This window comes from Raphanus sativus, chromosome 4 (genome assembly GCF_000801105.2).
Source record: "Raphanus sativus cultivar WK10039 chromosome 4, ASM80110v3, whole genome shotgun sequence".
In the NCBI taxonomy this organism is placed as follows: Eukaryota; Viridiplantae; Streptophyta; class Magnoliopsida; order Brassicales; family Brassicaceae; genus Raphanus; species Raphanus sativus.
Window position 1 is genome coordinate 35,207,195 of NC_079514.1, and position 27,289 is coordinate 35,234,483.

The 27,289-nt window shown below is 36.8% G+C and overlaps 3 protein-coding genes and 1 long non-coding RNA gene across 8 annotated transcripts; all 4 read left to right on the top strand.

Moving 5' to 3' along the window:
- The first annotated feature begins 1,756 nt into the window (after nucleotides 1-1,756).
- LOC130510564 (uncharacterized) lies at nucleotides 1,757-12,792 on the top strand. 3 transcript variants are annotated; one of them, XR_008944246.1, is made up of 7 exons: nucleotides 1,757-1,889; nucleotides 2,167-2,222; nucleotides 2,339-2,427; nucleotides 8,081-8,147; nucleotides 8,377-8,460; nucleotides 9,342-9,414; nucleotides 12,625-12,792. It is a non-coding gene; the product is annotated as an uncharacterized LOC130510564 (long non-coding RNA). The 3 variants fall into 3 exon arrangements; XR_008944247.1 differs by lacking the exon at nucleotides 2,167-2,222 and having other exon boundaries at nucleotides 1,788-1,889; XR_008944245.1 differs by lacking the exons at nucleotides 1,757-1,889; nucleotides 2,167-2,222 and having other exon boundaries at nucleotides 2,236-2,427.
- Nucleotides 12,793-15,086: 2,294 nt separating this feature from the next.
- On the top strand, nucleotides 15,087-16,361 carry LOC108851565 (50S ribosomal protein HLL, mitochondrial). Of its 3 annotated transcripts, none has more exons than XM_018625014.2 (3): nucleotides 15,087-15,253; nucleotides 15,577-15,653; nucleotides 15,734-16,361. In XM_018625014.2, the coding sequence occupies exons 1-3, from the start codon at nucleotides 15,220-15,222 to the stop codon at nucleotides 16,205-16,207; spliced, it is 585 nt and encodes a 194-aa protein (XP_018480516.1). In that variant the 5' UTR covers nucleotides 15,087-15,219; the 3' UTR covers nucleotides 16,208-16,361. The 3 variants fall into 3 exon arrangements, with proteins under 3 accessions (XP_018480516.1, XP_018480517.1, XP_018480519.1); XM_018625015.2 differs by having other exon boundaries at nucleotides 15,737-16,361; XM_018625017.2 differs by having other exon boundaries at nucleotides 15,740-16,361.
- A 2,377-nt stretch (nucleotides 16,362-18,738) lies between these two features.
- Nucleotides 18,739-19,599, top strand: LOC108832865 (NDR1/HIN1-like protein 6). The gene has a single exon (XM_018606319.2). The coding sequence runs from the start codon at nucleotides 18,739-18,741 to the stop codon at nucleotides 19,597-19,599; it is 861 nt and encodes a 286-aa protein (XP_018461821.2).
- Nucleotides 19,600-21,755: 2,156 nt separating this feature from the next.
- On the top strand, nucleotides 21,756-25,861 carry LOC130511327 (uncharacterized). The gene is made up of 4 exons (XM_057008256.1): nucleotides 21,756-22,200; nucleotides 22,243-23,006; nucleotides 23,166-23,171; nucleotides 23,327-25,861. Exons 1-4 carry the CDS (start codon nucleotides 21,756-21,758, stop codon nucleotides 25,859-25,861), a joined length of 3,750 nt encoding a protein of 1,249 aa, XP_056864236.1.
- Nucleotides 25,862-27,289: the final 1,428 nt, after the last annotated feature.

A 27,289-nucleotide genomic window follows, 5' to 3' on the forward strand; every position in this document is an offset into this window, starting at 1 on the left:
AAAAGAAAAACAAACCCAACATATATATGTAATTAGAAAGTTGTATACACTGATTTTTTTTTTCCAGATATAAAATACAAATACATAAATAACTATGACTAATAACGCCATATTAAAAATTGTAAATTACGTATACATGTTTATATAAAATACACGTATATGATTTCATTTTTATATGAAAAATTTTACATATAAAAACAGGTATTTAATATATTTAAAATTGTTTATTCATAATTTAATTAATATTAACATAGAGATGGGCTTGGTTTGTAATACTTTTAATAGGATATATTGAAGGCCCATATTGTAAAGTCCACTTGTGTAACCGTTTTTTTCCGGGAACTGTAACAAAAATACTGTCTTTACCGACACAAAGAACAAACTCGTTGTTGTGTTTCATACGATTGTCGGCGAAAAAAAACTCTTTCTCTTCTTCGATCTTCAATTCCAAATCATGTTTGAGAATATCAAAGTTAGATCTGCTCAAAAAAATTAGAGGAATTCTGTTAGAGTTCGATGTTAATAGTTTACAGAAGGTAATATCTTTAACCCTAATTGAACTTTTCAATTTCAAATTTGTTTTTTTTTTTGTGAATCGGTGAGTTATTTCAAGTTCTTGAAGTCAATTTTCTTCTTTAAATGCAGATGTAAGCCTCGATCTGCAGATCAAGGCAGGGTTCAAGACCATACTCAGATATTCCATCGATTATGCATGTCGAGAAGCAGAGAGAACCCCGAGCAAATTACCTCATTTGGTTCCCAATCACTCAGATACCACTACTTTTATCTTGACATTGATAGGTGAAGTGAATTGACTTGGGTCCATAGTGAGCTCCTTGTAGGAGTTGCGCTAAGGTAAAGTAAAGATCCTGTTTTTTTTTTTGAGATTTTGCTATGCGAAAGTGCTGATGAAAGTTCTTGTTTTTGGTGGGTATTTAGGGAGAAAATCAGCTATATACACCAAGAAAAGATATGTTAGTGAGATCTGCAGAGCAAGATGATATAGAAGTTCAAAAGCATCAAATGGCAGAACATTGTGAGAAGAACTGTGAGAAGCAATGTGACTACGAAATCAAGTATGCTGATCTTAGCTCTTCCCTTGGTGTTCTCATCAACGATGAGTTTGATATCAATCTCCAGAACGGATCAGTTGCCGACTTGTATATATTGTTTTCGGGTAACCATTTCTCTTACTTTTAACTATGTCTGACTTTCTTACTTAATATCGTTTCATAAGTTTTGTGATTGCTACTTTAAGGTGTGGATATGATCAGCAAGGTCTACTGTTGAACACGCTGGTAAAAACAGACGGGATAATTGGTCTAAGCAGAGCTACAATTAGCTTGCCTTCTCAACTTGCAAGCCGAGGTATCATCAGCAATGTGGTTGGCCACTGCTTTCCCTCTGATTTGAACGTTCAAGGCTATATCATCATTGGAAGTGATTTGATTCCTTCACACGAAATCACATGGGTTCCTATACTTCACCATTCTCAATTGTAAGTACCGACGCAATGGGAAACTTGAAATCTCTGTAAATTTTTTTTTTTTCCAAAAAGTTTGAACCTTTGTCATTCACATAGTCAAACAATGTTTGCATTTTTGGGAGCTTTCAGGGAAGTTTATCAGATGCAAGTTTCAAAAGACATCTATGAAATTGAAGAAGAGCTGAAGCAATTGAAAGAGTGTGTTTGAAGATAAGTCCCTAACTGTTTGTATGTTTGGTTCTCTTAAAAATGAGTTACTATTTGTAACTAAAATATAATTTGTAAATATATTAATGTTTACAATTGCTGTGTAGGTTCTGCAGTGGGCTCTTTAGAGGATAAAGCTTTTTTACTTCAGTGAAGACATGAGAGACAGACACAACCCTTCTCAATATGTCATCAAGTAAGTCCATTTTAGTAATAGCTTGAATAAAAATTGTAGAAATTAGGCATCAAACTGAAACTGATATGCGTAGAAGATTGAGTGAAGTGTGGTCTTTTATGATGGTTTTGTTGATTGAGTGTTTATTGTTCTGAAAAACAAAAGAAAATTTAAAGAATCAAAAAACAATAGAAACTGTTATGTTTATTGTTCTGAAAAAACTGCAAATTAGAAGAAAGTATGCTTAGTTGTGATTCTGACTCGGGAAACAGTAAATAAGCATGTCTTGTTTTATCAGATGCAAGTTTCAAAAGACTTCTATGTATGCGAAGAAGAGCTGAAGCAATTGAAAGAGTGTGTTTGAAGATAAGTCCCTAACTGTTTGTATGTTTGGTTGTCTTAAAAATGAGTTACTCTTTGTAACTAAAATATAATTTGTAAATATATTAATGTTTACAATTGCTGTGTAGGTTCTGCAGTGGGGTCTTTAGAGGATAAAACTTTTTTACTTTAGTGAAGACATGGGAGACAGACACAACCCTTCTCAATATGTAATCAAGTAAGTCCATTTTAGTAATAGCTTGAATAAAAATTGTAGAAATTAGGCATCGAACTGAAACTGATATGCGTAGAAGATTGAATGAAGTGTGGTCTTTTATGATGGTTTTGTTGATTGAGTGTTTATTGTTCTGAAAAACAAAAGCAAATTTTAAGAATCGAAAAACAATAGAAACTGTTTGTTTTTTGTTCTGAAAAACTGCAAATTAGAAGAAAGTGTGCTTAGTTGTGATTCTGACTCGGGAAACAGTAAATAAGCATGTCTTGTTTGTAAAGCTTTCAAACCTGCATTTGATAAAAAGTAAACAAAAAGACTTAATTACGCATATTTAAATCAAAAAATAAATATATGACAACTTAGGAGAAAAATATTACCTAGTCATTCATACTATTCAAGGTTATCAAAAATTTCTTTGAAGACAACATTGGTAGTTTTCTTTTGAGGTTTACCATCTTTGTCCACAGCTAGAATTTTCAATCCTCTTTTTGAAGTTACCCTAGAAACAGCCACGTAGAGTTGTCCGTGTGAAAACACAGGTCTTGGTAGAAAAATACCAACCTGGGATAGTGATTGTCCTTGGCTTTTGTTTATAGTAACAGCAAAAGCCACTGCTAGAGGCAATTGCCTTCTGCGCATCTTAAAAGGCAGTCGAGTATCTGATGGTGTTATCAACAATCTAGGAATATATACTGTAGTTCCAACTTTTTCTCCAGTTATAATCCTAGCTTGAACAATATGGTCCATGAGTTGAGTGATATGTAGTCTCGTGCCGTTCATTAACCCAGCAGAAGGCTGACAGTTTCGCAGAACCATGACCGGACAACCAACCTTCAATCTAAGCCTATGATTCGGTAAACCAGAAACCTTAATTGTGTTAAGAAAATCAGGTCCTAGTGCTTCATTGTTTACCGACCCCTTGTCTCTCGGGTCTATACTATCAGCACTGTAGTAAATCTTCTCATCACCTGAAATCGAAACTCAATTATTAGTACATATCTTGTATGCATGTAGAGCAAAAAAGGTTACTGTAAATAACTCATTTACCATCCAGCCGATCCAGCATGTACTCGTTAATCATATTGACATCTTCATTAGTCGGACATAGGATAGCTCTCTCTTGGAAAAACTTGGCCTCTTTCTTTTCATGTAGAGAAGCAGTATCCCCATAAATGGATGTGCTGATTGCTTCTATAGGATCTTCGGAGTCTGTAATAAGAAATTCTGATGGAATATCGATCTCCGCTTCACCATCATTAGGCTCTGAAAGTTTTCCATCCCCAATTTTCAATATCCAATCGGAAAAATCCCTAAGATCATCAGCCTCTTCTGGTGACAAACCATTGGAGAACAAACGCATGTTCTTGGTGAGCTTAAGAACTTTGCAGTGCTCCCAAAGATATGACTTATTTAGAGAAGCTAAGACGATCTCAGCCCTACCAGCACCATTTATAACAGGAAGAACCTGCCTAAAGTCACCCCCAAACACAATAACCTTTCCACCAAACGGCTGGTTTTCATGCTTTCCAACTATATCAGATAAGCTCCTATCTAAAGCTTCAAAACAATGTTTGCCCATCATTGGCGCTTCGTCCCATATAATGAGTGATGCTTCCTTAACCAAATTAGCTAGATCAGTTCCAGGCTCCATTGTACACGATGAAAATTCGTCTGGATTTAATGGAATACCAAATCTCGAATGAGCAGTCCTACCACCAGGTAGCAGTAAAGAAGCAATGCCACTTGATGCAACGTTCAGAACAATATCTCCTCGAGATCTGATAGCTGCAGAAAGTAACTTCCAGAGAAAAGTTTTTCCAGTTCCACCAAATCCATAAACAAAAAACATTCCACCATTTCTTTCATTCACAGCACCAAGGATCTTATCATAACTTTCCTTTTGCTCTTGTGTCATTTTCTGAACATCTCTATCAAGAGTCTCTAACAATGTTTCTCGAGAATAACTGCGCTCATCCACTATCAAGACATTGAAATCCTGTGCAGTTGTCTTTGGCAGCTTTGGGTATTTCGTCAATCTTGGTAGAGACGTATCATTACGTCTCAAAATCTTCTCAATCTCTAGTAAAGCATACTTTTTTTTGTCCTCATCGCTCAACAATAATCCTACATTTAAAAAAACGTAGATATAAGATAGATGATTAGTCAAAGCTAATAGGACCTCCCTGTTATATTAGGACGCAAAATCAACTTACGAAAAATATTAAATAATTCTATGTAAATTTTATAAGTAAAACTAATATAAAGATGAATCGATTTGTTATAAATACCTGGTCTATTCAAATATTTCCTTCTGTTATGCTCAATATCTTCAGATAAAAACTGCCAAGTGTTTTCCCAAACGACCTCTGGCTGTGACAGCGTGTTACTCATAAGCATAATAACAAACAACTCTCGTAGATCACTTGCAGTGCATTCGTAGCTTCTCCTTACAATATCATCAATGTACTCCTGATCATCATCTAATAATCCTCGAGCAAAACACGCATCTTTGTATTCTTCATAGACAACTCCCTCAAATGTCTTAATGTCATCAAAGCTGGTAGGACCTCTGACAATGTTCAACAGTATGCGCAAGAAATAAGCAGCTTCTTGTTTCCGAGGAGCATAATTTATTCTTCCTAAACTGAAACCTCTTTTCCGCTTATTCCACTTCTTTGTCCGCTTGTCATAGATATAGAAGATAGGAAGCTGAGCATAAGTTAGAGTTCTTGCAAACTCATCGATTTTATTCAACTCGAACCATGCCAGGAACATTGTCTTTTCAATGAGTTTACGACTGATAACTGCTTTCAACTTGTCCTTTCCTTTATAAGTAATCAGTTGTTTTCCTGGTAGATGAAAGATAAGCTTCTCAACAGCAGTTGATCGGTAATGAATAGGAAATGATAAAGTTCGCCAAGCTGATTCACAGGAAGACACATATCTGCATAACATAATAAACTCATCAGAAACGACAAAATAGAACACATAGAACAATTATAAAACGCTGTGTATTAATTTCTTACCTGCAATCGAAAAAGTCCTTCAGTTCATTTCTTTTCTGTTCCATCTTTTCCATAGTAATCTCTTCGTCGCCCAACTCGTTAGCAACTATGTGATCTGGCGGTTCAACGGCAATAGTCACACGATCTTGTCCCTTATTTATGTACTTGAATAAGTATTTGATAGATCCAGCTTGGTTGCACCACTCCACATTAATATGAGCTCGGTAACGTAGAGATAATCTCTTGTTATATGGAATAACAAACCGATTGTCACATTTCAATCCATTCTTGAGGACAAAGTTCTCTGACTGTTGGCGCCTCCTATACACTGGAAATCCTTCTTTATTAATAGTGGTCTTCTCAGCAAATGGTTTAGGATACGCCTTAGAGCACAAACCATTCTCCATACATGGAGAATTCATATTAGCTGCTCCACAAGGACCATGAATCATCATATCCTTAATAACTTCATAAAGCTCAGGTTCTTCCAATTTATCAGGAATCTCTGCAGAAATGATATTGTCAATGTCATCGGTTGTAGGAAATTTGTTTAAAGGATCCATGAATAAGAGGATGTGTGCGTGTGGTAGACCACGTTTCTGGAACTCGACTGTATACATTGCTGGAAACAAAACCAAATAAAATATTAGACATGGTCAACGAAATATAAACTTCCAAAAAAAAAAATGTGAACCTGCTTTTAACTTACATGAAACAGTCTTGCCAAGAAGATTTTTTTTGGTTAAGTCATCCATCAATGAATCAAGTTTCATCTTGAAGACCCTACAAACAATCTCTGATCTATCTTCTGCCTTTAGCTTCCGAGCCTTAACATATCTTGTGATCTCCGGCCATTTCGGATTGCACGTGAAAGTAATGAAAAGATCTGGAAATCCAAAATGCTTACATACAGTCATAGCATCCAAGTAAAGATTTTTCATATATCTAGGACTCCCTGTGAACGAAGCTGGTAACACGAACTCGGATCCTTGATGGGTCATATCGACTTTTCCTGCATTCTCAGACTCTTTGATAGAGTCATAACTATCAGATCGCAAAGTAGGTTGATTAAATCTCAGATAGCGTAGGCGATTAGACTCGATAGTTGTATAGGCATCCACCAAGAACTGCTGAAATAGTCTTCTTGAATGCAACATATAAGGAGATTCATTCTTACGTTCAAACAGGCGGAAAGCAAAGAATTGCCGCATCGAGATATTAGGCTTCTTGTGTTTCTTTGTAGCTTCTGTTACACCTTTCTTGATACCAAGTCTGAATCCATCTTCTCCATAAGTAAATAACAGGGGATATTGAAGGGCAAGATAAGAAGCATGTATCTCGTTTATTCGCAGAAGCTTTCCTGTTTTTTGTTGCAGTACAATATCCCTCTTATCCATATCTAGAGAGAAATCTCCTGGAATGAGAGCAGCCACTTCAGAAGCTGTGGGAGTATTATATGTCCTCCCATCATTAGATCGATCACTTACAATCCTCATATGAAATGAATCTTCTGGTTGTATTTTAAATCGATCTCTCGCTGTTCGAAACTTCTTTACATATGGATTCACTTCATCCAGCATCTTCATTAACTTCTCAATAATATCTTTTCTCAGATTATCCTTCTTATTGGTTTGTAACCCCTGTCTACCAGAGCTGCAAAACAATTTTAATTAATATAAGAATTCTAACTACATTGATTAATCAATACACGTTCAAAATGACAGTTGTTACCTCAAACATTTTGCTCGGTTATCCACTTCATTTTCTGTGTCAGCTATGTAAAGCTGTCCAAACTTTGCCTTGCTGTCATTATTAGGAGGAAATAAGCTGCCCATAAGATGATAATTTTCACCTTGTAGAACCAACATCTGTGGTCCTTTTCCTTTTACAGCATACCTCTCTACTTTCCCACCAAGTGAAGTAAACGAAAAAATCATGTTATAAGCTCTCATATTCTTCTGGAAATGCTTGCTTTCTGAATCGTCACCTTCCATCAACTTTTTTAGAACACTTGGTGGTTCTTTCAGTAGAGGCAATTTCACTTGTCCTTGCATACAACATAGTGAAAATGTAGGAGTCTTAGCATTCCGACGTTTGTTCAACCTTTCTCCATACCACATCATTGCACCACAGTGTGAACATGTACAGTTTGGATCACCTTCATCAGTATATTCTGAAATTAAAAAACAATGAAGATATTAGGCACAATTGCTTGTCCTAATTTGATCATAAGTTAAGTGTCAATATTTTTTATTTAAAATTCTCAATACCATCTTTCAACTTTTGGCCTACTGTAGCTGATGTAGACGAAGGTCCATCAACTTGCTCAGTTTCAGATTCCGAATCAGTAGTATCTAGAGAACTACAATCAAATTCAAGTTCTTCAGTTTCATCGGCAAAAGCTGCAAAACAGATGCAAATGTAGCTTAGCTAATGCCTTAAAGTACTGATAAAAGATAAATAAATTATTTTAAATATGAAAACACACCTCCAAAGTCTGGTTCTGAAATCAACGTAGGAGATGGCACTTCTTGATTTTCAGGACCCAAAGAAAAGTCAATGTTTGTAATGTCTTTCAAAATACTTGATGTCCCTTTCCTTCCACGCTTAAGAGGCAACTTGATCGATGAGTTCTCCTTTGTTTTTTGCAGGATTGATGCTAAAGGGGTGAAGGGCATATCAGTGATAGCTGTAAAGCTCCTAGAATAAAGAAAACAGGTAATAGTTCAAACTTACATGATTGGGTTCTCAAGTCTTTCTTTTGACTTGCTGTCCTTGAGAGTTGTTTATCTCGTGCTAAAAAAAATTCACATGTATTTAAAATTCGTGTTAGTTTTTAAATACATTTAAAATCATTTGGCATTGAAAAACAGAAATACTTACGTTTGTTGTTTTGTTTTCTCTGCTCAAATGAGAGAGCAGTTGACAATGGGTTCTGTGGGTGCAGGGCTTGAGCTGAACAAAAGAGAAAAGGTGTTATCTTTTCAATGCCTGAAACTCATGCCTCAACATTCTCTATACAAAGCAAAAGGTAATATTACTCAGCTTACATGTCAAATACGTCAAATAGCTGCTCTATTTTGGCGAGTCTGATGTTTGGTTAGTCAAAATATCAACTCCTGTTAGGAAAATACAGAGATCCATGTTAGAGCCATACCACAAATATATATTTGTACAAAGACTCAATATTGGGTTTGTCAATATGTTACCAAGTACACATCTCCTTTTATTTCTTGGTGTCTGAGGTGATAACATGCTGATTTGCTGATATAATGAATGTGTATTAGGTGCGACATTCCTTCCTTCAATAGCCTCATACAGCCTGTAATAGATTGACCTCAATGGAATGTCTTGTTTTGTTTCTACGTTTGAACAAAATTGCTTGAATGTTCTCTTATCCTTCAAGGTTTCTGGAGTGATATTGTTCTTAGCTGGAACTGCACGATGATAATCTGTTTTCTTCCTCTTCATAGTCTGACTTTGTTTTTTTTTGTGAAAAGGTGATTGTAATCGAGAGAAAGAGTGGGAGAATTCGGAAGAAGAGTTATTGTTTTTGGTGTGAAAATCCAAAATGGGATATTCAATAACCTAAAAATAAGGAATATAGTTATTTGTTTATACTATAGATATGGAAGGGAATATATTTGTTAATATTCTGGAACATGAATTGACATAAGTGGTATTTTTTTTTTTTAGAGAAGTTATGGTCGTATTTTTTTTTTGTTTTAAGATTTGTTCTAAAAAGATGTGATTTTAGGTACAAATATGTTCTGAATAGTCTATATTAAGATAGATTAGTGAAACTTATTTCGCTTTGAAATCCCGAACTCTAATGTTTTTTTTTTATTAGTTTTAAGATTTGTTCTTGAGTGTAATTTTAGGTACTAATATGTTCATGTTTTTAATAAACAGGTCGATGATAATCATGTTAAGGATTTTCGAGTTAAGCTTGATCTTCAATTATCAGATTTTTAAGGATCCTAAGGTATGTCAAAATCACACTATATTATGTATATAGTTAGAAACTGCTAGGACTGAAAGGCGAAATAGTTTGTTTCAGGGAGATTAAAAATAGATTAGTGACAGGTTAAGTTTATTGATTTCCTATTATGTATATAGTTAGAAACTGGTAGGATATGTAAATCACAGAATTTATATAGATTAACGTGATATTATAATATGAAAAGCACAAACCAAGATAAAAAATAGAAAACACCAAAATTTATTAGAAGCATAAATAGGAAAACAAAGTTCCAGAATATGAAAAAATCAAAGCAAAAACCAAGATAAAAATAGATAAAACCAAAAACAAATGAAAAACATTCTTCAGCATTGCTACTCTTCCTTCTCCTTTTCGATTTTGATGGAGCTGCAAATCTTTTTCGAAGTAGAAGTTACATCTGGGGTATTATCATCTTGCTCCTTACGTTTTGCAGCAGGAGTTTTGCAGTCTTCTGAATCATTCTGGTTGTTTCCTTCCAGCATGAACACCTAATACACAAAAATTATAAAATCACGGCTCTATAATATACAAAATAAAATATATATTACATTGTATGTATAATGTAAATAACAAACTCACAACTTCAGAAGACATGGCAGAAGAAGATGTGCCAATCATTGAGGATGGCTCGGAAGCTGATTCAACTTTCAGAACGTGATCTCCAGACCAGACCTCAAGAACTTTAAATGTGTCTGCCCCATCCCTCACATTGTCAGAGGAAACAGCAATGCCAAAACAATAAGATTTTCCTTCTAAAGCTTTAATAGGTTCTGGTAGGAGTTCAGGATCTTCAATCTGTGTTAAAGTGTTCATTAGGGTCTGTGCATATTAAATGTAAAACTTAAGAGCAGAAACCAAAAGTACCTCATCATAGGAGCCATCCCACAGATCAACAGCTTCATGTCCAACAATGGTCTGAGCAACTGTGTTCAGCAAAATCAACTTACATGTTTCTGTGTCATCCTTCACAATCAAATGAAGCTTGAACCTATTCAATTTCACGCATTAAATATTAAGTGGTGTAAAATAAAAGTGAAAAATTGAACAAATAAGTAGAGACTCGAAAATGTGAGCTTACACAGGTATCACTTCAGTGATCTTAATTTTGCAGTGCTCACAAAACCAAAGTTGCTTGTCATCAAGGTTCGACCTTGAATGAACACTCTGTTTAAGTTTTATTGCACGATGTTTGCAACCTTTATGCCCAAAGTAGAACCATGCCCAATCAGTGTCAACAGCTTCAACTGAGCAAATGATCTTGCAGTTGTCAATCTGAGAAAATATGTGAATATTTAAAATTAGTGCCTCTTTTTTCACCAATATATTGAATAAATAAAATATATTTTCTATGAATATAACCTGATTTGAAACAAAGAGTTCCGAAATCTCCTTGATCTCAAGCTTGTCCCAGTCATCCTCTTTCAAAACCAGTGTTTCTTTTTTACCATTCTGCTCAATAAGAGCAAGAGGAAGCTCGTCTCCCACCAGTCTATAGATATATATAGACATTAGCAACTGTATAAGGAAATATAGATTTAAGTAAAACACAGATTAGTGAAACTTACTTCTCCTTGAACTGTAATGCTTCTTCCATAGTTGGATCAAGATAAACAATGGATGCATCAAAAGCATTTGTGATTTGCACCTCACCTATTAATACTCAGATACAATTAAGCACATAAAAAGAAGACAATAAAATGAATTCGTTTTGAAAATTATACCTTGGTAAAAACTGATTTTGGCAAACCTGATCAAACAGATCAGAGTTTGCTCACGCTCAGCATAAGGCTCCAATTGCTCTGCATATTTTCCCCATAAACAACATGCAAGATCCTTGCCACTATAAAACAAAGTTGTTAGATCAATGAAATAAAAAAAATATTGTATTGCAAGCCAGAAACAATTGAAACTAAAACTTACTTGGCATCAACCAAACGAAATGCCACTTTCTTCCGGTCCTTTCCTTTAACCTGGACGACTTGAACAGGTTGAAGTTTCACGATTTTCCCCATAACATCTTGAAGATGAAAAAGTACACATTAGTATACAGAAGAACAATGAAATCCATAAACATAAGCTAAATCTCTGAAACATTAACATATAGATATTACCAATAAGGAAGTGGGACCTTATGGTCCCATCAATGATGTCTTTGTAGTTGGCAAGAGATAGGAAGATGCTATCTTCAATAAGGTCAGAACTCATAATCGAAGTTTCATCAGTAAGTGTTATCTTGTATGGATGGTTTGTTGGACGATACTGGCCTGATGTTTGTGAAAGAGAAAACGTTGTTATGACACGCCATTTTCCCAAGGGTAGTTTCCGCTGGACACTCAAAACATGATTCCTTTTGCAAGAAGCACCAATCTTGACACCCTACAAAAGAAAGAAAACATAATGTAAGCAACACATATTAACGAAGACAACATCAAAGACTGTATGTGTTTTTAAACTCACATGTGCATCGACCAGAACCATTTGAAGAGTCTCTCCACCAAAACCAGTGTTTTGCATCCACGAATGTAGCACTTTCACTTCAGACCGACATTTAGTCTTGAATGGTTTCAAGTCTTTCACAGGCACAATACTCAAGTTCTTAGACATTTTTGTGTTGGTTTAGATCGCAAAATGAATGATGTGATTGATCGTAGAATGAGAGCTCTATATATAGTTACTTAGAGGTAGGTAAATCTAAACTAATAACTATAAAACTTGATGAGCAAGTCGTTTAAGATAAGGAATATATTTAATATTCGAATATTTTGTATAGATTTTTGTGGTTACAATTTTGTTCACGTATTTAAGGAGGTTTAGATATTTGATATCGAAAATTAATTTGTGATTAATGCAAACTATATTATCGTGATTAGCAAGTATTATGATATCGTTTGAGATAAGGAATATATTTAATATTCGAATATTTTGTATAGATTTTTGTGGTTACAATTTTGTTAACGTATTTAGGGAGGTTTAGATATTTGATATCGAAAATTAAATTGTGATTAATGCAAAGTATATTATCGTGATTAGCAAGTATTTTGATTATGATATCAATTATAAATCCGAGACCTTAAATATAGGAGATAATTATGTTAAGTATTTAAGATATTAAAGATTTGAAGAGTAGTTACTTGATTTGTTAACAAATTTGAAGGAATTGGTTTTAATTTCCGATTTTTTCTGAATTGACAGGTGCAAGGAAAATCAAGGCTATATTTAAGATATTTAATAAATATATAAATAAGAAAACCGAATGATTTTCCTTCAAATTGAATTTGAAAAACCAACTGGTTTTGCTTCGAAATATATCATGTACGAAATCAAATATTGGTATATATAGTCATATAGTAATAATTCTAATCATCGTATTAATTTCTAGTCATATAATAGTCTAGATAGTCTAGATTTGTGGTCATGTAAAATTTAATTATGCGTCCAATTATATGGTTAGATATTATAGATGGTTCGAAATTACAAAAGTGAGCTGGTTAAAGATGGTTAAATAAAATACAATTAAGCCCAGATAAAACTAAGTTGAATTTAGATGTCGTAGCCCATTTAGAATTAGAACCAAAACGTGATGATGGGCTGAGAATTCGAAAATTGTCTTTAATTAAAGCAGTGGCATACAGACGTAAATAATGAGGTGAAGTCAGGGTTAATTCTCATTTGTACTTCACTTTTAATAGGATAGATGTTTTTTTATCTATGAATTAATTTGCGTTTTTATTTTAATTATTTTATTTTAATTAACTATTGTTAATTAATTAAATTTTAAAAAATTAATCTAATATTTTTAATTATTTTATTTTTAGTCATAGCGTTATATCTATGTTATTATAATTTATGCTATAGTACATGAAAAATGCCATAGAAAATCATATAACAGCAAAATTATGGTGCTATTAAAATATTTTAATACAGCGAAACTTAAATGCTACAATATCTCTATTCATTATAGCACACGCGAAACGCTATGATATGGGGGGGGTCTATTATAGCTGCGGCTGTCAGAGCGTTTACAAAAACGCTACGAAAGCCCTATAATAGCGTTTTTCAGGTGCTACCAATACCGATATTTCTTGTAGTGACTCTATAATAGAAGTGAGATATGCTCCAATGTATTCCTTTAAAATAGCAATTTCTAAAATATAGAATAAAAATAGAAAAATACTATTTCTTAAATACTATTTCTTCCTCTATAAATAGAGAAAAAAATAGAGATCTCTATTATAGAAGAAGAAATAGAGGTGGTTTAAAACAATTTCATCTCTAAATGTTATTATAGAGGTGAAAATAGCAATGAGTTGGAGATGCTCTAACATGTACATATTTTAGATTATTTATATACATACATATTTTAGATTGTTCATATGTACAATAATAAATTTGTTCTCGCTCAAATGGACGGTAATATAACTACTCTATCACACGTAAATATTTTCGTTTGTTTAAAATCGATAAAGAAAAAGTATGCTGAAAACATAGAAACTATAATATTTTTTTAGTTATATTCACCACCAGTCGCGTATCCCATATAAAATAGTATCAATACTAAATATAAGTATTTTACCTTTGTAAGATCATTTCTAGTGGGATTTGGAAATCTATAGACAATTTTATCTTGCAAGTCAATGAAAAGATGCATATTTACTTTATCTTGTAAGATTTTATTTGTTTTTACAAAATCTTCTTGAATATTTTTTTGTCAAAAAACTTTCTTGAATATAAATTTCAGTTTCAGGGAGAATTGCGTTTGAGAAACAAATTTCTTATAAACAATTTCCATAAAAACGTGGTTCTTCTTTTCAAAAACTAGAGTAAAGAGGATGGGGATTGCAGGTTAATCCGGTCTGCTTGCTCTGTAATACGGGAGGAGAGTCTCGAGACCATCTCTATTTCGAATGTGGTTTCAGCTTTGATCTCTGGTCAACGATCGCGTCCTGATGCTGCCTCCCTCCGCTTCGTACTTGGTATCAGACGGTACACCAGATGGAATCCCTGACTGGTAACAAACCACTTCGCCTCATCTCCGTTCTCGCATGGCAAGCGTCACTTTACTGGCTTTGGAATGAACGGAATGGAAGGTTGCATGGTCGTCCTCTCCGATCGGTGACTGTGATCTACTCTGCAATTGATCACCAGATAAGAAACAAGATACAGAGTTTTCGAGACCGTAATCCATCACTATCATCGGCGATGATGCAGCAATGGTTCTCCACCGCTTAGATCGCGATCTCCCCAAAGTTATTACTGCTTTCAATATCTATCGACTTCTCAACTCCTACCAACCGTTCTTCACATTCTCCCTGAGCCTTTATAGATCGTTTCAAAATTCGGGCCAGTTCTAACTAAGATTCCTTTTTTTGGGCTTTAGCGTTTTTTTCTCTCTAACTTGGGCATTTGCCATCAAAACACTGCCTTTAATTGAGCCTGTAATCTTTTCGGTTTATCTATTCTAATGAAAACCAGTTTACAAAAAAAAAAAAAAACTAGAGTAAGGAGGGCCGTAAAAAAAAAAAAAAAAAAAAGAGTAAAGAGGAAATTAAAATGGAAACAACCCGAGGGCCAGGATTCAAACCTGGACGAGCAAAGCCCACATAATTTCTAGGCAAGCCCAATAAATCACTACGACACTTTCACAATGACGCACAAGCCTACCTGTGATCGTTGTTGTCACGAGAACCCTAATATTACGGGGCTCTTTGCAGTAGTAGAGCACAATTGTGTAGTAGTACACACTCTCAGAAATCATTTAGATCGAAACCTCTCTCTCTTGTTGCAGAAATGGCGGCAGCTTTAGCTTCCAGACTTACCAAAGGTAAAAAAAAAATCGTATTCATCTCTTACGCCATTTTTTATCGACCAACTCGCTAATTCGATATTAGTTTTTATATTATTATTTTTTTCGTAAAGTTGACTTCTTCCAAGAAAAACAAAATCTACACTTTATACCATTAGATCTTCTGAGTTTGGTCGGCACATTATAAAAAAATCCGATCTTTTGGAACATGTGTTGTTTGTCGGTTTCAAAAATCCCATTTTTGAGAATTTATCACGAAATGTAGACTCATGTTTGAGAATTTATCACGAAGAGTGGAAATTTTTGCTGAATATATTTGTATGGGTCCACAATATGAACAGGACGTTCGTTGCTTGGAGGTCTTACCAATGCTTTCTCTGGTCTTGTGAGTTCATCCAGTGGAAGCATCCTTTCTCAGGTCAATATAATTTTGCATAATGAGAGAAAAAAACCCCATTAAATGTGCGTCCCCTGATGATTTGATTTCCAATTTGGCAGCAGCAGCAACAAAGGACGTTCATTCAAATGGGAACAAGACTCAAAGTCGTGGATAACTCGGGTGCAAAGGAGGTGATGTGCATTCAATCTCTAAGGGGAAAGAAAGGAGCAAGACTTGGCGATATCGTCATTTGTTCAGTGAAAGAGTCTGCAACAAAAGTTGATGTAAAGAAAGGGAAAGACGCCATACAGAAAGGCAAAGTGAAGAAAGGGAGCGTCGTGTACGGTGTGGTTGTGCGTGCTGCGATGCAGAAAGGGCGTGTCGATGGAAGCCAAGTAAGGTTTGATGACAACGCCGTCGTTATTTTGGGGATTAAGGAGAAAAAGACAGATGAAAAGGGTAAGGAAAAAAAGCAAAACTATAAGGGTGGTTTTAACCAACCGCTTGGTACCCGAGTGTTTGGTCCTGTCCCGCACGAGATGCGCCTCAAGAAACAGCTCAAGATCCTTTCTTTGGCTCAGCATCTTGTTTGAGATTGAGAGAGACTACACCACCTATCATCTTGTTTGAGACTGAGACTACACCACCTATTATTATCTCTTTATATTATGCGACTGTAATCCATTCATCAGATAGTCAGACTTCTGTTTTATTAATTAAACTATTTGACATTTTTTAGTCCCAACTCTTAACGTCTCTCAGGCAATTAGTTTTCAGTCTATTCTCTAGTTTAAAAAAACATTATGAAAATAGAGAGGGAGACTTCTAAATGTTACAAGAACCGCCCTCTCTAAACTCTAAACCCCATCCTTATTAAACAGTTTGATATCAATATTACTTTCTGTGCAACAGAACAAAAAAGACAATAATTGCTTTATTTAAGGATGTATATACATAAAAGAATAAATTACACAAAAGTATTAAGGTTAATGTGACAAATTACAATTACATTTTCCTTGGGACTATTTCAAATCATACCTCTCTCGATTTTAACTTCACTTCCATCTCTAAGATTTTTTACTAAGTTCTTCCATAGCCCACTGCATCCAACAATTCTTTCCCCTCAGTCAAAGTAGCTTGCTCCAAATTCTCTTTGCTTTCTCTGCTTAGTGGTTTCAAGTCCCCCTTCTAAATCTCTAACCTGGCCAGTAAGAACTATTGGACTAAATAACTGGATATCCCAATGGGCCTATGAGATATTTAGTAATATTACAATGGAAGTTGGAGAACTTTCCAACTAGTGTACATACACAAACAGTATTGAGTTTAAGTGACCAAGACACTGTGTGTATTGGCAGAGAGATGGGCTCCCCACACCCGCTGCGGACTTGGTTCGGGCGTGGGTTCGAAGATTTTGGAGCTTCAGAGTATATAGGCCGAATATGTTTTAGACCAATTATTTTTTTTTTTGTTTTTGGATCAAAGATCAGAATGAGTAAAAAAAGAGGAAATCTTGCAAGGAAGTTCTTAACGTTCCACTCCCAAAATTTTCGCAAGATTTTTGCTAACATGCAACGTCTATTACAACATGTGAATCTCTTATCTCCTCTTTAAATAAGGCGTTTCTCATTCATTCGATATGTATTTCACATCGAAAAAGTCTAACATAAAATTCTTCTAAAATAAGAAGCTAAGCGAAAGTCTTTTGTAGATTATTAGTTCGGAAAGATTATTCACGAGTAGTGGTGCGTGAATGATCTATGGTGGTTTTTCATGATCATCATTTTCTTTTACTTTACTATAATTATAGTTTCCTAAAATCACATAAATAATAATAAAATTGTCTATAAATTATATATGTTTTATAGCAAAACGAAATTAAATGTTTTTTTTTTGAAAATGGCTAAAACGAAATTAAATGTTCTTTTCTTTATAATTTCAATAAACAATATAAATAAAAAGAAAACATCTTTAGTTTTGATATACATATATAATAGTATAATTTCAAAACAAAAAATAAGATATTTGTTTTCAAAAGATAATATAATATTTTGGATTTCAAGGATGTCGCCGAACTAGTTTTTTTCCACTTTCTGTGAAGCAGTTTTTCAGACTTCAGTATCTATCGTATCTTTCGGATTAGAAATTTGGGGCAGATTTTTTTTGTCAAAGAGACAAAAAGCAGTGATTTTTTTTTTCTCGTGCAGAACAGATCCGGCCGGACCAGCTCAAACTCGATCACTGATATTGTTGACTCAAAAAGATAATTTACTATGAATAGTATTTGTATAAACTGATTATCTAACATCATGTTTTTATAAAATGTTTGTATTTTTATCTAAAATAATTATTTTTATTTTAGGCGAATATATGCAACTTGACATACCCAAATAATGGGTGACTGAAGCCATCCAAATTCTTATACTAAAAACTAAAAACAGAGGTAAGCGACAAAGGATTTAGATTAGTATTCTTCTTTTTAATATTTATACATATAAATTACTAAAGATTTAAACTTAATGAACAGCTGAAAACGATATACTAACAAATTTTTATGATTTAATTTTTCTCAATATATATATGTGCATTAATTTTTTAAAGATTATCATTTATGTTCACTTTTGCAACTTTGAATTAATAACACTTTCTTATTTATTTCCCAAATTAACAAATAGCTTATTAGTATACATAACTTTATGAAAATATTTCATAAATCCAAGAAAATAAATCAAACTAAATTATACAAGTTCAACTGAGAAGAACAAACATAATTCAATATTTTTCCAAAATAAGTAGATCATTCAGATTTAGTCTCCTTCTTTTATTACAATTTATATATTTTATAAACATTTATATCTATACATAATAAGAATATGGGATAATCACGTAGTAATTGTTTTAGACAAGGTTCTAAAATGCTATTTGATATTTTTGTTATTTTTGGTCTAGAAAACAAATTAGTAGAGTATAATACTAAAAAAAAAATCAAATATTGTAATATATCGCTGGATCTAGATTACATCATCTTCCAGATCTAACCGTCACCAGAAATTTAAAAGGAAAAAAAAAAAGAGAGAGAGAATAAAACTAACAAAATGAGCAACTGAGCAAAACATAGAAACACATGGCACCAAACGATAACCATTTCCCATCTTCAAAGCCATCATCCCTCCCTGCCACCACCGCTCCTCCTCCTCCGATCCCCAATGGCTCAACAACAACAACAAACTCCAAACCCATTCCTCTCCCGCCACGTCAGCAGCCCATCCGTCAACAGCTCTACTCCGACAACCACCCCAACCAACAACGACAACGAAGACGGTGGCAGCGGCCAAGCAACCGCCGGATCTGCTGCTGCTGCTGCTTCTGGTCGATCCTAATCCTCCTCATCTCCATCCTCCTCGCCTCCCTCCTCGCAATCGCACTCTACCTCATCTACCAGCCCCGCCCCCCCTCCTTCGCCGTCGCCTCCCTCCGAATCCACCGCTTCAACCTCACCGCGTCCCCCGATTCCTCCGCCGCGCACCTCTCCTCCCTCTTCAACCTAACTCTCATCACCAAAAACCCCAACTCCAACTTCCTCTTCGCTTACGATCCCTTCCTGCTCTCCGCCCTCACCGATCCCGATAAGATCTTCCTCGGCAACGGCACGATCCCTGCCTTCTCGAGCGGGGAGAAGAACCTGACCTCGTTCAGAGGAGTCCCCGTGGCGTCGTCGGAGTCTCGCGAGCTCGATTTCGGGGACGGATTGGGGTTGAAATCGGATTTGAAGCGGAGGAACGGGGTGTTGGATCTGAGGATAGTGATGGACACGAAGGTGGAGATAAGAACGGGGAAATTGAGAAGCAAGAGGGTTGGGATTAGGGTTTCGTGCGGTGGGATTAGAGGGAGCTTGCCCAAAGGTAAAGCCGTTTCGATGGCTTCTACTGATAAGTCCAAGTGTAAGGTTGATCTTAGGATCAAGATCTGGAATTGGACTTTTTAATTTTTTCAAATTGTTGTTATACTTTCTATTTATTTTTTATTTTAGTATACAAAAGGATTTACGGAGGGAAAAATCGGAAATTTTTCATTTGATGTGTATTGTTGTTGTATACTTGAGAGTTGGGAGGGGAGAGTTCTGCCGTTGTATTGTGGATGAAAGTTTCAACAATTCGATGTAACGTTAAAGGTTCTTTTATATTGTATAATGAAACGTCATTCTTGGTTCCCCTTGGTGCAGTTTTTTTTCCTTTCGTTCTTGTGCATTTTTTTCTTATTGTTCGTTATAAAATTCTGAAGGTAGCCGGCGAAATAAAACACGGAAAACTATTATTTCACCAGTTAGTTAAATAAATACTGTATAAAACCGTTTTATCATCTTAAAAAAGTTCTCAGATATTGATTCCCTAAAATTTACCGAAACTAGTTTTAGAAAGAACACATTTCTATTCAAAAAATAAAAATCCGTATTTTATTAGTTTTATATCCCAATAACTAACGATAAAAATCCGTATTTTATTAGAAATAACACACTTTTTTGGTTTTCTTTTTTGCTTTTTTTCTCTTTTTCTCTCAGGCGACTTTGACGGCGAATTGCTGATTCTCCATGCTCGCTTCCGGCTCGCGCCCTCCGTCCTCAATCGGACCTCTCACCCGACCTCCTCCCTTCCCCCCTGACCCTCCCGACTCCTTAACCCCTTCCCTCACCCTCCCTTCTCCATCCTCTGTACCCTCTCTCCCTCCCTCTCCCTTTCCTACTGCGCTTCCCCTCCGTGCAAACTCGCCGGTGCTGGGTGCCCGCTCTCTCCCTCCCTCTCAAACTGGTGTATCAATTACTGATCTCCTTGCTTCTTACCTTATTACCCCTAAATCCACTGTTCAAATCCCTAATTTGGTTACTGTTCAAAACCCTAAGCCCTCTCCTCCTCAATTGGAATCCAGTATCCTTGGTTCCTCTCCAGCTATCCTACCTATTCCCGACTACCCTCTCCCTGCAGCTCCGCCGGCTCCTGCTCACCCGCCTCCACCGGCTCCTGCTCACCCGCCTCCAAAACCCTCCTCGTGGGCTGATAAAGCAAAGGCCTCCACTGACAAGTCTTTAAAACGAATGTCCTCGTCTCCTCCTACACTATCTCCTGAAGGTATACCTAGAGTCATGATTCCTGATGAAGTTTTTCAGAGGGGTGCTCTCCAGCACAAGGATTTTGTAGTGGGACGTTTCTTTGGAAGAATCCCGGCGTTCAAGACTATTCAGAATGTACTCAACTATTTGTGGGGTAAAGGCACAAAATTGGAAATTCACATGCTTCAATCTTCTAGGTCTGTTCTTGTTCGCATTCCTAGCGATTACATCAGAGACAAGGTCCTCAAGAAACGAATTTGGTATGTCGATACGGCTATGTTCCATGTTGCTCAGTGGTCAGATGGCGAGGTAGCGGACACCTCTTCCCTCGAAGCAATCCCGATCTGGGCCCATCTTATAGGAGTTCCATTTGATTTGATGACTAATGAAGGCCTAGGGTGGATAGCTGATGCTCTCGGTGATCCAAAAGAAATGGACGATTGGACCAAAAACCTTTCAAGTCTCTCGGTGGCTCATGTGAAAGTAGAAGCGGACGCAACAAAACCTTTTCCCACAGTTCTTGAACTAGTTCGACAGAGTGGTGCTACCTTTAGGGTTCAAGTGGAATACCCTTGGCTCCCTCCTACTTGCTCCCACTGTAAAGAGTTGGGGCACATCCTAAAGGACTGTCTCAAGATCAAGAGACAGTGGTTGCCTGTAAACAGAGAAAACAAAGCTCAAGAAACCGGGGATAAACCGGAAGATGTTGTAGTTACAGTGCAAGAGCCCGCTCCCGTCATTGGACCTGATAGTACTCTGTCTACGGCCCCTCAACCTAACCCTGAATCGCTGGATACTCCTGCTCTGCCGCTTGTGGACATGGAAATAGACCCCACCTCTCCTTCTACCTCAGCTTCCCCTTCGACTCCCGATCCTCACCTCCCCCTCCCTCATCAAAATTTGCCCCCTGCCTCTTTGCATTCTGCCCCACCTACTACTCCTTCCCTCTTGGCTCCATCCCTCCCTTCATCCCCTCCCCTTCTCCACCCTCTCCCCCGATCTCCCAAAACTTTGTCTTAGCCTTAGCTGCCACTGTTATGCCCAAATCCTCAATTAAACCTCCCCCTACCCCTCCCCCTGTGTCTCGTGAGTTAAACTCTGAGTCATCTTACCATATATCTTTTGATCCCCTTTCATTTCCCCCTCTTACCGCTGAAAATTGGGAGTCTCCAAAGCGCAAGTCAAAACAGTTTTTTAAACATTCTTCCCTTCCCCCTCCAAAGCCTGGCCTTTCAAACCCTTTTGCTCCTCTCTCCTTTTCATCAACTCTTAAACCTCCCCTCCCCCCCCACCTTCCTTTGTCCTCCCTCCAAAGCTCCACTTCTCCTCCATCCCTTGTCCCCCAAGACTCTTGTCCTCCTGCTCCATCTCTTCCTTTTGACCCGCCCATCCCCTCCTCCTCTTCCCATTCCCCTCCTGCTAGTTTGGTTCCCGACTCCCCTCCTATGGGTTCTCTCCCCTCACAGGGAGTGACTCCCAAAGGTTTTTAGATGTGTACAAACCTATTTTTTTGGAACGTTCGAGGTATAAACGACTCGACGAAGCACCACCCTTTTGCTCAATGGCTTTCGTCTCAACAGCCACTGATTGGTGCCCTTTTGGAGACTCGCATAAAGGAACCAAACTTGAATCAGTTACTCTCTATTTTTTGCCCCGGATGGAACTACATCTCAAACCATAACACCGATGAAGATGGGAGGATAGTCATCATATGGAAGCCTTCTGTCACTGTCCAAGAAATCCACCAGACTCGCCAATCCCTCACTTGTAAGGTTACTCTACAGTCGGGTCAAACTTTCTTCTTCTCTGCTATCTACGCTTCAAACCTTAGAGAGGAGAGACTTGATCTTTGGAACTCGTTGATTGAAATCCAACAAACTTACTATCTTGAGGATCAGAGTTGGCTAATTGGAGGGGATCTTAATCAGATAATTCATCATGCGGAGCATTCCTCCCCCTCGGTGAACCATCTCACTGCCGATATGGTGGAGCTGAGCGACTTTTTCCTGGATTTGGGGGTTGAGGACCTGAGATTCCAGGGAAATTCTCGCACTTGGACAAACAAAAGGCCTGAAAACCCTGTCACTAAAAAGCTTGATCGAGCCTTGGTTAACTTACAGTGGATCAGTAACTTCCCTGACAGCATAGCCACTTTTCTACCCCATGATTTCTCTGATCACTCTCCCTGCATTGTAAACCTAGCCTGCCCCCTTCCCTCATCGGGTACTAAGCCGTTCAAATTTTTTAACCACCTCACTAGCCATCCCGATTTCCTTGTTTCGACTGAGGTAGCTTGGACGCAGGCAGGAAGCGCTGCAATGGATCTCTCTTCGTTGGGTTATAAACTAAAAACCATCAAACGCCCTCTTAAAACGCTTCATAAAGAAAATTTCTCTGATATTCAAAAAAGAGTGAGTGAGATTAATGGTTTGCTAAAAATTGTGCAGGTACAGGTAATGGCTAGCCCATCAACAGCTCTGTTTAATGAAGAGAGAGTTCTTCAGGAGAAATACTGCTTCTTACGGGGGGGATTGAGGAGTCTTTCTTCCACCAAAAATCAAGAGTAAATTGGCTGAGGCTAGGTGATCATAACACTCCTTTCTACCAGTGTGTAGCAGCGTCTCGCGCTTCTCAAAACTCTATCAGGTCTATCACACTCTTGGATGGAACGGTGATCACCGACCCTGACCTTATCAGTTCGGCTGCCATCGCTCATTTTCAAGCTATCCTGGCGCCTAACTCCTTGCCTGCGGTATCGGTGTCTTATCAGTGGCTGCAGCAATTACACTCCTTTTCATGCTCATCTCATCACCGTCAGTTGATGTCTACTGCTCCGACTTTTGCAGAAATTGCAAATGTTTTGAAGAAGTTGAATCCAAGCAAATCTCCGGGTCCCGATGGGTTCACTTCTGCCTTCTTCAAAAAAGCATGGTCAATTGTGGGTTCTGAGTTCTTGCAGGCTATATCTCAGTTCTTCATCTCGGGTTTCATGCCGCGCTCTACAAACTCAACCATTTTGACACTGATTCCGAAAAAGCCAGGAGCCACTTCGATGGGGGATTATAGGCCTATCTCCTGTTGCAACACTACCTACAAGACCATCTCGAGACTATTAGTTAAGAGACTCAAGCTGATACTGCCGGGTTTCATTTTGCCTAACCAAACAGCTTTCGTCCAGGGTAGACTGTTGATTGAGAATACTTTGTTGGCTTCGGAGATAGTGCAGGGGTATCATGGCAAAGGGGGACAAAAGAGGATAACGATCAAGGTTGATATCGCAAAGGCATTCGATACTGTCAGATGGGAATTTCTTTTTGCCTGCTTGCGGAGCTACAACATCCCTGAACCGTTGATTCGATGGCTGCAGGCTTGTGTATGTACACCGTCTTTCTCTGTCGCTTTTAATGGCTCTACTTATGGGTATTTCAAGGGCAAGAGGGGCCTCAGACAGGGAGATCCTCTCTCTCCTTACTTGTTTGTGCTGGTGATGAACTGTCTCTCCCTGGCGCTAGATAGAGCTGCAGCTTCGGGTTTGTTCCACTATCATCCTCGATGTGAAAGAACTAAACTAACCCATCTCTCTTTTGCTGATGATCTGCTAATTTTCTCGGATGGCTCTCTCTCTTCTGTTCAAGCAATCTTGAGTGTGCTGAAAGATTTTGAGTTACGATCGGGACTGGCGATAAGTATTCAGAAAACGTCTCTCTTTGCGGCGGGTTTGACTGACAGTGAGGTGCAGAGCATAAGGGATCATACAGGCTTATCTTCTGGGGTCCTCCCAATCAGGTACCTGGGTGTTCCTTTGCACACAAAGAAAATATCACAAGCTCAATGTGCGCCCCTACTTCAATCGATCAAAACGAAACTGCGGTCCTGGACAGTGAAGAAACTCACCTACGCTGGGAGACTCCAATTGGTCACCTCTGTTATAAATGGAATCACTAACTTTTGGACCAGCTCCTTCATTGTGCCAAAGAGTGTTATTCGAGAGATAGATTCCTTATGTGCAAAATTCTTATGGAAAGGCGACATCACCGCTACTTCGTCGTCAGCAAAGGTCGCTTGGGAATCCTGCTGCCACTCAAAGGGTGAGGGAGGTCTTGGGCTGCGAAATTTGGACGCATGGAACTTGGCGTGTGCTCTTAAGATGATCTGGTTGCTTTTCTTTGTTAAGGAATCGATTTGGTCTATGTGGTTTAAGGAGGAAATCCTAGAGGGGAATCTCGAAATGTTTTGGGTCATTAACACGAGACAGAAACATTCTTGGTTGGTGAATCAGCTGCTCGAAGCTAGAGGTATCATCTACCCCTGGATCAAGAAGCAGGTGCATAATGGAGAAACCTGCTACTTTTGGACTACAAACTGGTCTCCTTACGGTAACCTTAAAGAGTACCTCGGTGCAACTGCTTCACTGCGATTCCCTATCAGCGCAAGAGCAACACTCGCAGAACTGTGGGACAATGGAGATTGGATTCTGCCAAACGCCCGCAGCGACCGCCAATTACAGGTTATTTCTTATCTCTCAACAATCACCATTACTGAGTTTGTTGATGAGCTTGAGTGGTGGCCTGGGAACCAAAAGGAATTGAGATACCAAACGGGTGCTATTTATAATATGCTTCGTCCTCATGGCGCTACGGTCTCCTGGCACAATGAGGTGTGGTTCTCAGGAGGGATCCCAAAGCATATGTTTTTGGTTTGGTTGATGGTCAGGAACAGATGTCCCACGCGTGACAGATTACTAAGTTGGGGACTTCAAACGGATTCCCGCTGTTTACTCTGCAACGTAGCAGATGAGTCAATCGCCCACTGTTTCTTTGAATGTAGCGTGGCATGGGAAATTTGGAAAACTATAGCGGTGAGATGCAACTTCAATTCGGCTAGGCAGTGGGCAGCTATCCTACCTCAACTCAAGTGCCACTCAACAAACAAGACCCAAAAGACTTTGCTCCTTTTGTGCTGGCAGGCAACGCTTTATATCTTATGGACAGAGAGGAATAACCGACTTCACAATGCTCAATCAACTTCTCCGCCGGGACTTATTGCAAAAATCAAACTGGTGGTAAAAAACAGGATCTCTAGCCTAAGGATCGACAGACCCAAATTCTCCTCTTCTCTTCTTCAATTATGGTTCTCTACCTGATGTTCATCCCACTGTTTTCACTGATTCAAGTTTGTATCTTTTAGATATCTATGACCACTTGGTCTACTGAGTCCAAACTCTGTAAAACTCTTTCTTTTCTCCTGCATTTTCAATAGAAAAATCCTTTTCAAAAAAAAAAAAAAAAAAAAACTAACTATAACTGTTTTCATTTTCTATTACAATTACTTTTATTTAATGATATTAATATTGTTTGTGAAAAACTGAATGATATTACTAATTTGCCTAGAATCTAATATGTAATATCAAATGAAAAAAACAAATTACATTAATAATAATATTTTAAAATGTATCAATTAAATTAATTTAGTTGTTGAGAAGTTAACTATTTACAACAACAAAAATACATCTTGATACCAATGATGATTTTTTGAGAAATTACTTGACATACATTATGCTGAATATTAGTTTTTCAAAATATAATCAATCAAAAATACTTTAATATTTGATTTGTTTAGTGATTATTGTTTATGGTTTAATATTTATTTAGGGGGTGAAGTTGAGTTTAAATGATTTTAAACATCTAGAAATGATTTAAAATGGTTAATTTTGTCTTTTCGTAATAACTTTAAGTTATTTATGAATTTTTTTTGTCATTGAGATAAATTTTAAAAATGGTATCAAATTTTAGATAAAGTTAAAATTCCTCAATGATTTTTGTATTATGTATATGACTCTTTAATTATTATTTAATAATTTCTGTTATTAAAAATTTAACTCATAAGCCAATTCTCAAAAATAATAATATAGCAAAATTTAGAATTTTTTTTGAAAAAATTAAAAATTTAACTCATAAGCAAAAACTAAGTTTTTAAAAATCATAATCTGAATTTTTTTTTTATTATTTCACAAATAAGCCCTATAAGAAATTGACTTGGTTGTTCACATAATGAGCATTAAACTTGGATATAAAAGCATTAAACTAAAGAAATTTTTGGTGAGAACTTTGAAAAATCGGAAATTAATAATTAATTTAGGATTCTTCATGTCATTCTTGGATTTTGTTGTCACACATGTTCAGATGTTCTTATATCTGGTTTGTACATATGTTTTTGCAGCCTTGAACATATAGAATTGTTTTCTCCTATGAATTCATTAATTTTATACATAACTAGGTATGGACCCGTGCGTTGCACGGGTTTTGATTGATATTTCAATTTTAAGATAAACATAAAAATTAGAAAATTTTCTATCATAAATCGAGCATATTTATATATATTGTGTAAAACTTATTTAAGGAATACAAATTTATTTCCATGTAAATTTTGGTTGGTATATAAGTTTCTGTAACTATAGTGCATAACCAATTATTATAAACTTTGTATTTAAGGCTAGATAAAAAATATAGAGCCGAAAATTTAAATATAACTCAATCTCGATAATATGAATTAGAGTGAAATACAATGAATT

What these genes read in the sequence shown, in the direction of transcription:
- LOC108851565 (XM_018625014.2), top strand. Translation starts at nt 15,220, where the DNA reads ATGGCGGCAGCTTTAGCTTCCAGACTTACCAAAG. An exon ending in AGCTTCCAGACTTACCAAAG is followed by an intron (nt 15,254 to 15,576) that starts GTAAAAAAAAAA and finishes CAATATGAACAG; the next exon opens with GACGTTCGTTGCTTGGAGGT. An exon ending in GTGGAAGCATCCTTTCTCAG is followed by an intron (nt 15,654 to 15,733) that starts GTCAATATAATT and finishes CCAATTTGGCAG; the next exon opens with CAGCAGCAACAAAGGACGTT.
- LOC108832865 (XM_018606319.2), top strand. Translation starts at nt 18,739, where the DNA reads ATGGCACCAAACGATAACCATTTCCCATCTTCAAAGCCATCATCCCTC.
- LOC130511327 (XM_057008256.1), top strand. Translation starts at nt 21,756, where the DNA reads ATGCCCAAATCCTCAATTAAACCTCCCCCTACCCCTCCCCCTGTGTCT. An exon ending in ACAGGGAGTGACTCCCAAAG is followed by an intron (nt 22,201 to 22,242) that starts GTTTTTAGATGT and finishes GGAACGTTCGAG; the next exon opens with GTATAAACGACTCGACGAAG.